The 16,392-nt window shown below is 37.9% G+C and overlaps 1 protein-coding gene across 2 annotated transcripts; it reads right to left on the bottom strand.

Annotated features, from left to right (window-relative positions):
* Positions 1-1,028: 1,028 nt before the first annotated feature.
* ZNF800 (zinc finger protein 800) lies at positions 1,029-15,696 on the bottom strand. 2 transcript variants are annotated; one of them, XM_074903212.1, is made up of 5 exons: positions 15,582-15,696; positions 14,751-14,861; positions 12,456-12,551; positions 8,737-8,880; positions 1,029-5,843 (listed from the first exon to the last, which is right to left on the bottom strand). In XM_074903212.1, the coding sequence occupies exons 2-5, from the start codon at positions 14,809-14,811 to the stop codon at positions 4,078-4,080; spliced, it is 2,067 nt and encodes a 688-aa protein (XP_074759313.1). In that variant the 5' UTR covers positions 14,812-14,861; positions 15,582-15,696; the 3' UTR covers positions 1,029-4,077. The 2 variants fall into 2 exon arrangements, with proteins under 2 accessions (XP_074759313.1, XP_074759314.1); XM_074903213.1 differs by having other exon boundaries at positions 14,751-14,858; positions 15,582-15,693.
* Positions 15,697-16,392: the final 696 nt, after the last annotated feature.

Below are 16,392 nucleotides of genomic sequence, written 5' to 3' on the forward strand. Positions count from 1 at the left end.
TAAGTGCCCACATGGATCTTGACTATATTCAAAGCTTTATTACAAATTTTCAGAATTTAGCAAAAAAATATGTATCGTGTGAAATAAAACAAATAATTAGCAATCCTTCTCTCTTTAAATTTTTGTTTTCTCCCATTCAGAAAGTTTGCATGGAAAGATTAAAAAAAAAAATCACTAAATTACACAAATCCATCATAAGCATATAATTTATTTTTGTTATTGGAAAAAGAGAAAACAAAGCTATTCCACAAGTCAGAATGAAAAGGAGACTTGTGCTTCAGATGAGCTACCCAGTAGATCTAACCTCATGGGAAGATATTAAAAAAAAAAACCACAACAAACCAAAAACATTGTGGTAACTGCAAATTGTTAAACCACATCTTTAAGAAGGAATATGCTACCTAAATCTTCAAGCAGAACAAAACAATTTTGTAGCTGTTTATCTACACGGATGCAGAACTGGAGAACCTTTAGAAGAAAGCTTTCCTTTGAAATAGAAGTAACTTCACTTTCACATATTTCAAGACACAGCCTGCACACTTACCCAGAACAAGCCGCAGAAACCACAAGTATTAGCTGAGAAATGAATAGTTGTTCTATAACTATGTCTGCAGTTTAATTTCCTAATCTTAATCCACAGGCATTCAGGAACATTAGTTAAAATGCAATTATATAAATAGCTTGATGTGTTCCTTTACAAAAGAATAAACAATAATTATGGCAGTTCTCTTATATTCCAACCATAAAAAGAAGTAAGATCAGATGGCCACCAACATTACTTGCAATGTAAAATGAGATAACCCTATTTTCTTAGTAAAATAAAAAAAAACCCACAACATCATAGCCTATCTCCTTCAATATTAATACTCACTTTTGTTTTAAAAGGATAATAAAAATGGGCTTTGCTGAGTTAAGGAAGAGATACGTTTACAAGGAACAAAAAGCCAGTATCAACAATGTTGTCTAAAAATACAGCAAGGGTCAATCATCACTGTGAAGTGTTCACTCCACAAGTGCCAAACTTTTAATAAGAAAAAAACCATTTATTACAACAAATAATACAAACAACTAGTTTCAGTGATCAAAGAGTAAAACTTTACAAAAATCCAAACATTGTAATTTCTGATTGTGGAACGATAGATATTCCATGTTTACAAACACATCTTTTTGTTTATGCACACTTAAAAGTGATTTCCAGTCTGCTTTATTTTCCATCAAATACAGTACATTTATCCAAACAAAAGCATGTACATTCAATATAGAACATTTTGAGCAATAGCTACAGTCCAGTTCCCATTCACAGTATTTTTAGTGCAATGCACTAACAGGGCCAAATATTTCTCTATCCATAAAAGTATTTTTACTCCTGATCTTGTGATCAACATTTTTAGATATATTTTATACAAAAAGTATATATGAACACGAGGCACCTCCCTAAGTAAGGGAGTGAACCTATATAAAAAAACATGGTACTTCTTCTGATGTACAATACCTTTCAAATTGTAGCAATTTGACACAAATCACTAAACAAAATATTTTCTAAAAAGTAAAAAAATAAACAAAACAACAAAAAAATGCAAACCACTGATGCATGAAACCTGCCAAGAATTTTATAATGGTAGGCATGCAACTGTTTTACTACAATCTTGATTAAAAGGTTAAAAAAAAGTATCTAAAACATTTTCCAAATTATTCAAGGTCAAGTGCTACCTATAGTGGTCATTCATGAGAAAAAAAACTTTCTGAGTTTCTCCCATACTATCCTCCCTTTTTATTAATATTTAATGAAACAAGCTAACATTATAAGTGGTTGTGCACAGATTGTCTGTCTATAATACATCATCAAATATTCACTACCTTCATATTAACATTAGTGTGTTGATCTTTCAAAAAATAAACTGAAAAAATAAACTGCAACTATCATTAAAGTGCTTGTGTATAATTTTTTTTTTTTTAAAAAAAATTAAAGAATAGAGGAATGTGGATATTCTTGTAAACTTCCTTGATGTTTACAAAGTTTTCCCATGTACCACATATGGAAACAAAATGGAGAGCTTTGAAGCAACTTCAGTACAGTGAAATTCAGAATGTCCCAGAACTGGGAAATTAGTCAATATGAACAAACTGATGTTATGGCAAATACTAAAAATTAGTACAATTCAGCCAGTATACACTACATTGTTTGCTCTTATACATTCATTTGCAATAAATTTAAAACAGTATATAACACAACATTTGCCTAAGTAGGGTATCACAAAAAACTCAAGAGCTGTTCATCAATTAGCACTACAGGGAGGACCAGTATGCACGATGAGCTCTCTGAAGATGATTTCCTAAATGAGGAACAAAAACCTTCTTCCAAAGCTGCTGTTCATTAATTTGCCTCTGTACTTGTTTTAATTTCAGAAAGTTCATTCTATACTGTGTCAAACCTCAACTTTATAGAGATAACTGGTAATTTAGAAGCACATGTGCACTTCAACTACTTCAGCGTTATGGGAGGTGGCACTGCCCTATGAGCAGTCAGAAGGGTTATTAATTTAGTAAGAAAAACAACAGCTCATGAAAATATTTCCCCCTTATAGTACCATTATCAAGATATTAGCGGTTCCAACAACAAACTAAAGTCTTTTTCATTCAAACGAACTCCAAACTTTCCAACATCATTTGAACCTATCTGAGGAGAAATGGGAATAAATTAATACACTGAGTTTACCCATATAATTCCATTTTAAATTACACAACATAAATAATTTATAAGGCTAAATTTTCAATTCTTGGTCAAAACGCAGAAGTCACTCCTCCTCTTAAATTCAGCATAATTCAGGGTCCAGCTCAGTTTATTTTTGAAGTTCTGCCGTCCCATTTAGCTAGGATTTGTTACAAAGTCACAAAAGCACCAGATTACAACTTAACATAGCTGGGTGGCAATTTACTACAAAAGCTAAACTCGAATCAAATTACCTCCTGGGAAACAGCATTTCAGAGTTGAAATATAGAACAAGGCACATGTAGTTGGTTTTCTTTTACCAAATATGCTAGAAAGTTAATTCTGAATTAGGATGTTCAAAAACTCTTATAGGTATCGCTACTGTCTCTCTTCAATATAGTTTTTTGTACAATCCCCAAACCTTCAGGTATCAGTCAGTCATTCCAAAATACAAACTGACCGCATATATACGTTATTTCCTTTTTTTAAAAAAGTCCTTTTAAAAACAGGCCATCTTTAAACATGAAGGCTATGGAAAACTGAGAAACTGCAAATACAACCCCTCCAAGTTTAAAAAAATTCCCAGAGTACCATATAAGCAGAAGTTTAGAAAATTCTTGCCCAGACTTCTACACATACCTAGGCTTAAGCCAAAAAATTTTGATGAGACTCAAACATTTAAAAAATAAATGACCAGAAGTCCCCAAACCCATGCTTATATAAAAAAGCATTAAAAGAATCAAATCCTAATTTTATGATTTTAAAGGTGTTTGTATGCACCTAACTCATACTGATTTTAAATCAAAGCAATTAAGCATCCAAACTACACTCAAAAAAACTGTTCTACATCCTTTTGTTGACAGGGCATAGGTAATACACATTAAAATTTTAAAAACAAACAAACAAAAAAAAAGCACAAATGGCAATTCCAATAAATTGATAGATTTTTTCTGTCAACAGCTTTTACCGTATTACCTTTAGTACTTCAACAGGGTCACAGAGAGGTTAATAAACAGGTTATGTTATCCAAACCAAAGTGGTGTTAATTTTAAAAAATTACTATTTTAGAAATGTACATATATTAGCTTGATTACAATAGATGCCTTACAACAATTTAAAGAGTTGACTTGGTACAATATAATCTATATTCTATTCCAACTTCCTACAATGACAAATTTAGAAATTAACTCTTTTCCAACACAACTAAAAACAAAATTTAAGAAATAAAATTGACATCTACCTTAGTATTTAAGCCACTAAACCATAAAATCTACAGAAAAGTATATTTTCGGCAATAAATCAACAACAGCAAAAGAAAGGCAGTGGTTTTGTTTTGTAAAAAAAGACAAAACACAATTTCTTTTTCCTCACCAGACAACAGCTTTAGATCTTGTACTTCTGCCTTTGGTTTTATTTTCTTCAGGTGAATGAGATACATTTGCTTTGTGGGTTTTCTTATGATGTTCTAGAAAAGCTTTTCTGGCAAATGCTTTCCCACATTTATTGCATCGGTGCAGAGAAAAGTTTTTTGTTACTTTTACTTCAATGCCAACATCAGCTCCTTCATACTTTTTATTGGGAGAATTAGAGGTGACATCCTGTTTTGAACCAATCTGTTTTGTTTCATCCCTCTGAGGGCCTCTTTTAGTCACCTTATTTAGAACAAGATCAATTGGCTTTTTTATTGCTCTAATTTCTAAACTTGCAGTTATTTTCCCAAGGTAGCGTGGTGACTTTTTATGAACTACAGTTATATGCCTTATCACATCACGTTTGCGACGTGTTTCATAAGAGCAGAGTGGACACCTGTAGTATTTAACATAAATGTTATTTCCATCTGTGTGTAGTTCAATGTGTTTTGTCAAGTTCTGTTTAGAAGTAAATTGGCGTTTACAGAGTTTACAGTAAAGCTGCTTGAAGTCAAAGCCAGCTGAAAGTTTTGGCTTCCTGTTTTTTTGCTGGCCACCTGCAGCAGATGCACTGGTTGATTTAGAGGTTGATTTAGTGGCTGATTTACAGGTTGATTTACTGGTTGATTCAGAAGTTGATTTAGGGTTTTCAGGGTCCTGTTTAACTTTATTTTTCTGTGCTGACGGTGTGCTCTTTTTCTCATTTGAATGATTTGTTCCCTTTAATTCATTCTGCGGAGAAAGGGCAATGGAAGGGGGTGAAGGTTCTACAGAATCTGCTGGTTCAACTTTTACTTTTATTTCTGTGCCATTGGCAGTATTGTTGGGTCCTTTCTCTCTTTTAGAGTTCTTTCCAGAAAGAGTTATCTTGTGAACAATTTGCATGTGCCTTTTCAACATTATTTGTGAACTATATTTTCTCTTGCACAGAAGGCATTTGCATGCAGTTAAATTGTATTCAGCCTTTGAAGACGACTTTTGTTTTCGGGTCTTAAAAGATTTTTTAGCAGAAACTGTATCCAAGAACAAAGGCTGCCCAGGCTTTGTAGCTATATCAGGAGTAATGGAATCCCTTCTTAATCCTCTATGAACTTCATCAAAATGCCTCCTTACATTGGCTTTTGTAGCAAATGATTTATAACATACAGGACAACTTCTACCTAAAGTTACAAGAACATTCTTATTTCGTCCTTTTGTGGAGCACTGATTTGGTTTCTTTTTTGTTTCTATGTACTTCTTTAGCTCTTCCATCTTTTTTTTGTGCACTTTTCGAATGTGCCGGCGTACACTGCGTCTGGAATGAAATTCCTTCCTACAAAGGCAACATATCAACTGGTGGCCAAAATCAGAATTATCCAGAGAGTCCAATTCAGGATTTACTGCTGGAGGCTGTTCTTCAGGAGCAGATATCACCTTGTTTGTAATGGGATCAGCAGGAGGTAATTCTACAGTCTCCCCAGCTGGGACTGGGGCTGGAGCTGAAACAGTCTTGGGTTGCTCAGTGCTGGGTTCCTGTATCTGTACTGGAGCTTGATCAGGGACACTACTACTTTCTATGTTCTCATCTGGGCTATCAGTCCTTGATACATATTGAAATACAGCATTCTGATTAGTTTCTATAGGTTCCAATTTAATGACATATTCTTGCTTATCTACCCTTGGATAGATTGCTTCCAGGAGGTCATTTATGGCTTGACTCTGTTTATCATTTATATCTGGGAGGTCTGTAAAAAAAAGGCAAAGGTATTTTTAAATGATTTGGTAATTTCAAATTCTTTCAGTTTCAAAGAATCTTTTAACTACTGTGTCAATTCAGTCACCAAATTTGCACAAATCCTGTATTTGCACTATTTTTCTGACCATTTATACTTAGAGGCTTTGAGTAATCATTGTTATCACATCAGTACAAATTACTTTTTTATCAAAAGCCAATACTGGAACTACACCCTTCTGGAATGCTAATGCAAAAGTCACCTGAACTAAAAATCAGTCTTCCTGGAATTAAACTGATCTTTAAAAATCTGTATCAATTATAAAAATAACATCATACAACTGAGCTTGTTCTGCATGTGTGTAACTAAGCCTGAAATATCATTAGAAACTGATTTTCCTACTGCTGGAAACTGGCATTCTTAATAAAGGAACCTAATACCAGAAATAAGCTCTTCTCTGTGAATTCTTAACAAGTCCTTAAAAGAGAATGAAACATCTGTGTAACCTGAGCACTGCATGAAGATATAAGTAGATAAGGAAGAACTTAACTTTTGAGGCAAGGAAAGCTTTTACTAATACCAAAGCAATTAACAGGCTCGGTGATACAGCAAGGTATTAAATGTTAAGGACAGAAAAGTCCTGTATTATCAGGGAAAAAAAGTTGTACTAATTTCTCAAAACAATAAAAACTGAACCAGAAGTTATTTTAAGAAAGAACAACTTTCACAGAGGTTCACCAAAGGTCTATCCCGTGTTTTGTCCTGATACTGAGCTGGAATAGACTTAAAAAGCAAGAAAGAAGGATACAGGGATTCTCCTGGTTTGTCTGCTGTCAGTAAACTTCTCAAACTGAGGTTTGCCTTTAAAGTACTGTTCCAATACACCTGGTTTCCAAAACATTCATTTGAATGCTTCTGAAGGATTTATATTCTTGGCTACCACAACGTTAAGCAGTATTTTTTCATTTGTTTTACCAGAAATACTGATAATTTTGCTGGATACCCCACAGTTTTTGTGTTATGAAAGAAAAAAAAACAATTGTTTCCATGTACCTTCATGTCATTCGTGATTTTACACGATTTACCTCAGTCATCTTACTTTTAAATGTCAAATTAGTTCAGTAATCTAGTTTCCAGCATGATATACTAGTCATCTGCACTTGCATAACTAAGAAGCCAGGGTGCTACAGCAAAAAGGTGAGGCATGGAGATGATACAGCTCAAAATTGTCCACAATGATCTGAAGATGTCATTCCCGGTAACAGCTAATTCAAAACCCACACTTTGTCAGGGTTGTTCCTTCCACACTGCCAGCCATGCACGAAAAGTGTCAGTACAAGAAATTATGCTGGTTTGTTGCTCAGAACCCATCTCTTAACACAGATTTCTTTAACATCTTTTGTGGCCAGTTTCAAAAGGGACTATCTATATATTTATCAAGGGTAAAAAGTCCTTACTATTTTATAACACTTTTTAAGTCTACTTAATAGCTATGCTAACAGAATACATCTCAAAAAAGTAATCAGGGAATAGTCTTTGGAATTTTTCACCATGGGGATGCTGAACTTTTATTCCTACCTCCTCTTCACTATATTTATTGATAAAACTCCCACTATATTCAATAATCATCATGCTCAATTTTATAGAAAACGTAACTATTTATACAGTCTTATTCAGAGCATGTAGTATTATCCTCTTCATTTGCACCCCTTCTCATGAACAGCGAAATATGAAAGCTAACCAGCCAATTAAATGAAGGCTAGAATGACAGGAGCTGGACTGGAAGTCTCTACTTAAGGTAATCTTATTTTCCTTAGAAACTTTCACATTCAAGTCAGATGCTTTGAAAATACAACTTGTCACTTTTCACACAGAAGCTCTGTGACTTTCTGCAACTGGCCAAGCACACTCATTTAAGGAAGCTGACATTACTAGTCCTTTCACCTTCTTCACAGCACTAGCTGACACAACGTGGAAAAAGAATCACCTATGTAAATATCTGTTCATTCCTGATTTTTTAAATACTGAGGCAGTAAGCCATTCATCAGGAAAGAAAAATCCTCATTACACCTCTGCTGATTTAATTAAGAGATCCAGATAATTAGAAAGCTTTAAAAAACATTTTTGAATGCTGACACATTTCCAAATTATTCAGCTTTACTCAGATCAACAAAAAGTCATCACTGGAATAAGACTTCAAAAAATTTATTTTTCCATAAAAATATACTTCATTTTTTCCTCATCATTTAAGTTACTTTCTTTTAATAATAAAGTTTAATTTCTACAACAAAGGTGGTGAGCTAGGCGTGATCACGTAGAGTATTTTAAAGCAGTGTAAGGCGAGGCAGTGGCAAAATTAGTCTGTGTTTCACAATGGTAAGACTGAAGGACTGCATCCATGACACTGAGCACTTCCCAAGCACAGGAGAGTCACAGATATTGATCCAAACCACTTTATAGGATCCAGCTGAAGTCCATCAGAGCTATGCTGATCTAAAACTGAAAAGTCTTGTTAGGTCCACATTTTTCTATAAGATTCATTTCCCAGTCCTCTGGCATACTTTATTATATCTTTCTTAGAAAAGAAGGAAAGACAGGAAAGAAAAAGGGGAAGGAGAAATGAAAAGTGTTAACAGTGACACTCTTCATTGCATGGCTGGACTTATAAACTAGCTATCAAATTAAGACATTGACATGGGTCTCGTTGTTAATGCATATTAAGTCAGTGCTGTAGCTTCTTTACTACCACAAAAGTTCTACTACCATAAAAGATCTATGTATGTTACTACTGAAATATTCCAGTTCTTTTTTTGTGTTTTGTTTCTGGTGTTTGTATAAATGGTACAGAAACGTAAGCTTCTCAATTCAGATAGCTTTATTAAATATTTCAATTAATAAGACTTACTATCATCCATCTGGAGACTTGGAGGACAATAAAACTTTTTATGAGTAATTAAATTTGGTAATCCTCTGAAGAGACTCCGGCACAATTTACACTCAAAAATGGTGTCCACATCTTTTAACAAGATATGTTTAAGTTGTTTGGTTCCTGTAATAAAAGAAATGTTACACTTAAGGAAGGTTTTCTGTTCATTTTTTAATTCACATCATCCCATGAAAGTGGAAACATTTTAAAACATGACAATTATAACAGTATTTTATCTTGTGTTAATGCTACTTCATGGCACTGTAAGTTTATGATACATACTCCGAAGTTTCACTATGAAAACAAGACTAGTCTGAAAAAAAAAAGTCCAGGATTACAAACATTACAGTTTACAGGGAAAGTGCGATGATCTATGACAAAGACTAACAGCTAACATTGGGAAGTCCATACTACATTATCTGGTTGCTGCAATGCCCAACAGGAAAGAATAAACACCTAGTGCATTTAGAGAAGCCTGCAAAATTTTTTCTTTAATCTTACCCAACAATGCTAAGAAAACACGATATATACAGCTATTTCATGTAAAACCAGCACCTGGTAAGAGCATACAATATAACAAAGAGAATAAGTAACAGGAGAAGAAATGTTACTACATCTAAATATCTGACTCAAGATCAGGATGGTGATGCTTAGGCAAGAAAGTAGAACTGTATACGTATTTTCAGCCTTCTGAAAAGAAAATACATATAATTTAAGTCAGAAATGTTTCTACTAAAACATAGGCAGTGTGACAAAACACACAAGTTTTCCAGACTATTATACATTGTATATTCAAAAAAACCCCACAAAGATAGATTGATCTAGCACTGTATTCCAGCTCCTGCCTTGCTTAAAGAACTAAAGGATTCAGAGTTTAAGTTACATTCCAAATCCACTCCTTCACTTCTCATCTAACAAAAATTACGAACATAATGCCTACAATTAGCAATGAATTACTAAATGATGAATACTTACCTACTCCAAATGAAAAAGAAACTAGCTAACCAAATTCAGTTACCTTCTCTATCTTGATTTTTTTCCTTACAATGGAATTAATCAAAATTAATCCAACAAGCAAAAATATAATGAAACTGGACCAAGAATAAATAATACCAGACAACTAAGAAACAGCATCAAGACAGTCTTCAGGCTGAAATAGAAGTCTGTCACCACAGACACTTCTCTTAAGAATTCCTTTTAAAGATCAAACTCAGTCACACTGCAGAACTATTTCCCAAACAAAACTCTTCAAACCTTAATAATTTTATAACAACTAGTACTTCTTCAATACAAGTGGACCTTAGCAAGACAACTTTTCATTTCTTGGCGTGACAGCAGTACTACAAAATTTTTTACAACTGAGTTTTAGCAAAGTACAGTGTCTTCTCCTTCTTTAACAAATGCTTAAAAATGGGACCCACACTCAACTATCTGAGACTACCATCCAGTTTCTGTCCCTTCCTATGCCTTTCCTAGGCCACAGCCCTAGTCTCTTATCTTTTCCTCTCACTGCTCCTTCTTCAAGTGTTACTAACCTCACCATCATCTGACCTGTATTTTTACAAATAGACTACTGGATTTATTTAGATTTAGTGAAAACCCCAAATTTAAAAATTGCACAGAGTTCCCCCAAAAGCAAGTTGTTTACTCAGATCTCACCAAACAGCATCTGAATTTCTACATATAAAGAAAACCAGTGACAAAAACCCAGCTGAACAAAACTGAAGATGCCCCATGCAGATAAATTCCAGTAAGTTACCAAACTATAATTCAAACAAACGGCCTCCAATTTGGTGATAGGACACAATAAACTAAAATTTGGCCGTGCTGTTGATACATGTCCTAGCACAAACCCCTCTCCCGAACAACAACAAAAAAAATCATTAATTCTCCAGCATTTCCCAGTCAAGGGACACAGAAGTCCCTCACTCTCTCTCCTGTGATACTGATATTTCAGTTGCGTTCCTTTCAGGACTGAAATGTTTTTGTCTAATCCAAATTATTGGTCTTAAGAATTACTGGGTGAGATTAAAGGATTTTTTATGACTTGGAGGTCAGACTAGATGACACAGCAGTCACCCTGGCTTCAAACCATCTTTATGCAACTATGAAGTTTTTCACTGGTGGGAGTAAAAAAAAAAAAAAGTCTTTTTGAATTAAACTCTAGACCTTTAGGGAATTCTGAAAACAGCAAATAAATTTAAAATATCCACTGGTTTTGTGGATGCAGCAGGCAGAGGGAAAAAATAATCATCTCCTTCACCAAATGCATATTGTGGCAACAAGCAGGCAGCCTTCTACCAGCATATGCTGCCTCCAGCCTACTGAAGCCTTCTCTATTTTGTAGTTACATCTAGTTGGGACAGGTGATACTTCAATAAATTCTATTAATATTTGTAAATGTTGATGCTGTAATAATATCATAGTTGCAAGAAATCAGTACAGAACATTGGTTACTACAAACATTTCTCTGGTAGAAATGCCAGTTTATACCTTTAGCAAGGAATTTAATTTTTAGAAAAAAATTTAGATTCAAATTAATTTGTTATTCATAATGCTTTGTATGACAGAAGCTTCTGCTAAAACCACTTAAATAGTTATGGACAATACTCTGACTTTAATCTCTATTTCTTTACCACAAGCATCAAAAGTTTCTTCCCATAATGAAAAGTTGCTTATTCAAAACTAACCAGTAAAATCTTGGTACAAGTCCTTTTGCCTTCTGTTCAGCTACCCTGGTGGAGATGACTGAAGATGTCAAGGTAAACTATCAGTTTAACACCTGCCAGCAAGGACAATCTGGAAGCAGCCCAGAGACAGAGTATTTGCAGCTAGTTTGTGCTATTACCAGTAGAGATTTCATTAATCTGCTTCAAGCAAAAGAAAGCTGCCACACATATCTGAGGCCTCAACCCAACTAAAAAGGGTTACTAATGATGACTCTCGCATGCAGTTTTTCTTCTTGTATTAAGCTGTTGAAATGCTAGTGGAGAACTTAAATATTGTGCCCTTTTACAAGACTCAGCCCAAACATGCATCCCATTACATAGCAGAGCAGATTTATACATGAAACATTTCACATATATATAACAGCTCTATGTGGAAAAATCTAGAAACATATAGATAGCAGCATTAAAGTGATTGTTTTAATTTTTGTAGTAACTGGTGTGTTCTGGAACCAAGGGCTGTGAAAATAAAGTGTTGGTTTGCCATATCAGCATAGAAACAGCTAGAAAACATTAAGGATTGCAATCATTTCCGCATGCTCACCCAAACACTCAGTTGTTATTCTTAAGTTCATTGCTATGTACTGCAACTCCCGAAAACAATCAAGGAACACCTTAAAAGTAACATGATAAAGCAATTCTAAAACCTTCAAGGTAAACACTAAGTTTTCTCTTCATCTCAGGAGTTTTAGGATAAACTCATTAATAACAGCAAGAGGGATGACACAACAAACAACTGAAGACAAATAACTGATTTCTAACGTTTCTGAAAGGTAACTATACAGTGCGAGCTATATCTTCACTACTTTATATGAAAACCTTATTAAAAGCAACAGCACCTAATTCCAAAAACCTACAAATAGTTTGCAAATATGTAGAAAGTCGGATGTTGGTTATTTTACTATACTAAATATACATAACTCTTACAACAAGGTAATAAACTTCTTTCTTAAGTCAGGCATAGTTTCATACCTGATCGAAAACACTCAATGATCTGTTGAATACCGGATTTTGATGTTTGCAGAGGCTGCTGTAATAACGGAGGATCACCAGGTTCCAACAGATGCACTGAAATATATAAAAGGATAATGAGCCATCAGAGAACACTCAGGCAACTTTTATGTAGTTGCATACAGTAAACCAGGTTAAAAAAAAGGCCAAGAAACAGCAAAAGTCACCTTACTCAAAAATTTAATCTACACTGAATTAAAAAACAGTCAATACTGAATTTTCCAGCCATGATACCTTCTGACAGTTTGCTGTCATTCTGATTAAAGAAAATGTGTATTCAAAGCTATGTGTATCAAACACAAAAAGACATAAATATATAAAACCAAATTAACTCACTAGAAATTTGTCAGTTAAAGCAATTCCCTAGAACAATCTAGTTGACTCCCATCATTGAAACTGAAACAGATGTACAAAAAAAGCATTACCAAATACTATACTTCACAGCATACCATGCTATTTCAATATTGCCTGTGCACACCTAAGCACCGAATCCAAATTTAAAGTAGCAATTATCAGAAAAGAGCACAAGCATAACTATGAGGTATATATCAGAAATTGCTATTATATTTTAAACCAATAAAACCACATTCAGGAAATGCTTCTTGTTCAAGAAAACTGACTAATACCTTATTTCTGAAAGTTCATTCCAGATCACAATCTTTGTAAAGTCTATTGAAACTTGTACATTTATTGATCAGGATGATTATTATTTATTCCAATATGCAATATTTATGCATATGAAAATTAACAGCATTCCATTGCTGTATATGCATACAGCAATTAAGCTTTGCCCAGAGGGAAAACCAAATTTAAATGAATAAAAGCATTTATTCAGCATGTGTTTGCAAAGCCATTAATTAGGTATTCTTTTTCATTTTTCATTGACAAAATAACTAGCTTTGTACATCATAAATCAGCTCCTACCTTATCCATTTGGTTTGATTTTTAACCCTACTGTGAGGTTCACATTTTTAATGAAGAACTGAGCATCTCCAAGACATTTATTTTTGACAAAGAGCCGTAGAGGCATAGTATAAAACTAGTTAAGAGATGTTAAGTGCAAATAGTTTAAACACATTTTGACAGGAAATATGTTCTAAAAGATGTAAGGTTATACATAAATTGAAGCTGAAAAGAACATCAGAAAGAAAAGCAGTCTAAGAAAAGGATGATAGAATGAACACTCCCCTCAACTATGCTGGCCCCGTAATATACCACTATAGATACAAACACATAACAACCATTACAAATCAGTTAATCGTTTGGGGATCTCTAACACAATGACATATTGTATTCTACTAGCCTATTCCCTCTGCCTCAATATAGTATATTTTGGTTTGTATACTGCCTCTAATATGCATGTGCAACACCCACTGACATCAAGAGGAATGACATACGTGAAGCAGACATAACACATCACTTATTTGTAAGGCAAGAAAAGCATTTTAGCTTTTTTAAAGCCTTAGAACAACTCAAAATCATTTCATCTTAAACACGAAGAAATGTTTCTACTAGCTGAACAAAACCTACTCTCAAATTACATTTAATTAAAGGAGCATTAATCAAAGTTGCCATGCTCACACTTTCAACTATTAATTCCCCAAACTGTTGTCTCCCTCTTCAAAACACAAGTGAAAGTATCCAAATAACACAACAAGGCAACAAGGAATGAAATTTCCTTCCGGGCTACCAATTATAACAGTAGGCAGAACAACTTCAAAAAAATCTAGCAAGTTGACTGAAGCTTCAAAGTTTTCATTATACTTTCCACTGATGGCACCTTCCATATCACACAGCAGTGGAACACAAACAGCTGTTTCAGGACTTGGGGGATTTTTTTCTCCTCCAAGATCTTCAAATTCATCAGAGATCACCAGAGTAGGTGTAAAGTAAAAACATAAACTGTGAATGCAAGAGACTGAAAGAAACTTCACATTAAAAAAAAATCAGACTACCACCCTTCTTGGAAACAAAAAGGCCAGTTGTTTTACACAATTTCTTGCATTCCTCTGCTTACTGAATACAATGCCCGTGTGGTGGCTCAGGGATTACTGCAGGAACTGAGAAACTATCTTCCTGAAATAACTGTAACATGACAGTTCAAAGATAGCAAAATACCATTTCCAAACAAAATTCAGAAACTTTTTATATTCAAGACCGTCACTAAGGATGCACATTAGCAACATCACAACAGTTTTCGCAAGGTTTTAAGCAAAGAGATAAGCAAAAGAGCCAAAGCATCACGGACCACTGTACCTGGTTCACAGCACCCATGGTGATGGTGGTCAGTCTGACAACACTTGTCCCTTAGAGGCATTTTTCGTGCGCACGACCTACTTTCCTTCTACATCCAGCAGCTCGTTTCTGCTAAAACAAGCAAATTAACCGTCACCCCCTAAGAACCGGCGGCCCAGGACGGCGCTAACCTCGCACACCCACTTCCTACCACGGCACCGCCGGAGCAGGCCAGGAGGCAGCGGCACCCTTCGCGCAGGAGAAAGTTTCCATTGTTTACAGCAGGTCTCACAACGCCCTCTGCAACGGCCGCCGCGGCGAGCCCGGCCGCTCCGCTCCGCTCCCTCCTACCCGGGCCCCGACACCCAGCGCGGCGCGGCTCGGCCCAGCCCAGCCCGCCGCCACCTGCGCCTCGGCCGGCGGAGGAGAGCCCCCGGCCCAGCCGCCGTCCTCCCCGCCTAGCCCAGCCCAGCCCAGCCGCCCGGCCCCGCGCCCCCTCAGCGAGCGGCTCCCGCCGCGCCGCTCTCCCGCCGCACTCCGTCCCCACCTCCCAGCCCTCCTCCCGCAGTCCCGCCGCCGGGACGCCGTCCCTCAACTCCCGCGGGAGCGGGGGAGAAGCTGCGCCGCCGACAGCCAGCGGCCGCAGCCCGCCCGCCGCCGGGCCGGCCGCCCCCCGCCGCGCTGCCGGAGCAGGAGCCGGAGCCGGGCGCCCGCCGCCCAGCCACGCGCCAGCCCGGGCGGGGAGGGGCGGGCGGGCGGCCGGCAGGTGACAGCGGGCGCCAAACGCTGCCGCCGGGAGGGGGGGAGGAGGAGGAGGGCGCGGCGGGCGGCCCGCCGGGGGCGAGCCCCTACCTGGGAGAGGACGGCCGGCTTCCCCCTCCCCGAATAAAACTTTATTCTCCCCTGTCCCGCCAGAGCGGCGGCCGCTGACCCCGGAGCCGGATGGGCACAGGGGCAGGAAGTGACTGGGCCCTGGCGGCGAGGGGCCGCGCACTGCGCAGGCGCCGCGCCCGCCGCTCCCCCGCCCGGGCCGCACAGGTGCCGGGCAGCGGCACGCGGCGGGGCGGGGCGGGGCGGGGCGGGGCGGGGCGGGGCGGAGCGGGGGGCGGCCCGGCCCGGCCGGGGCCGAGGCGCTGGGCTGCGGCGGGGCGGCGCGGGTGGGCGGTCCCTCGCCGAGGGAGTCGCAAGGGCGGCCTGCGGCGGAGCGGAGCGGAGCGCCTCGCCTCGGGCTCGGCGAGAATCGGCGCCGTCCTTGCCCGTGCGGGGAGAAAAGCCCGCAGCCCAGCCCTGCCCGCGGCCATGTGCGGAGCTGCCGTGAGGGCACCGGTGCTCGGACACCAGTGGGAGCAGCACCGTCTCCTGAGGTGGCACTTCTGCCCCGACTCAGCATGGTCTGCTTTATCACAGGGTGTTTTTTTTAAAAAAAACCACCAGTTGGTCTCCTAAATGCACCATGAAAAGGATAGATCAGTGTTTTCAATACCTGGAGAAAAAACTCCTGAGAGAGATTCGAGTGATGTGTATCCAAATACCGGGAAGAGGATGTCGGTGCACGGAAGTGAATGGCCAGGCAGCCGATGGCTCCAGATAGGTTTCCGCAGGGTCTAGTCCTAGGCTCTATTAGTGCACTTCTCTTAGCAGCTCGGGTTGGTGAACGCTTAGT

This window comes from Athene noctua, chromosome 3 (assembly GCF_965140245.1).
Source record: "Athene noctua chromosome 3, bAthNoc1.hap1.1, whole genome shotgun sequence".
In the NCBI taxonomy this organism is placed as follows: domain Eukaryota; kingdom Metazoa; phylum Chordata; class Aves; order Strigiformes; family Strigidae; genus Athene; species Athene noctua.

Coding starts and splice junctions, on each gene's coding strand:
- ZNF800 (XM_074903212.1), bottom strand. CDS start 14,811: ATGCCTCTAAGGGACAAGTGTTGTCAGACTGACCACCATCACCATGGG. Junction 8,881..12,455: donor CATTGAGTGTTTTCGATCAG/GTATGAAACTAT, acceptor CTTTTATTACAG/GAACCAAACAACTTAAACAT. Junction 5,844..8,736: donor AAGTCTCCAGATGGATGATA/GTAAGTCTTATT, acceptor TTTTTTTTACAG/ACCTCCCAGATATAAATGAT.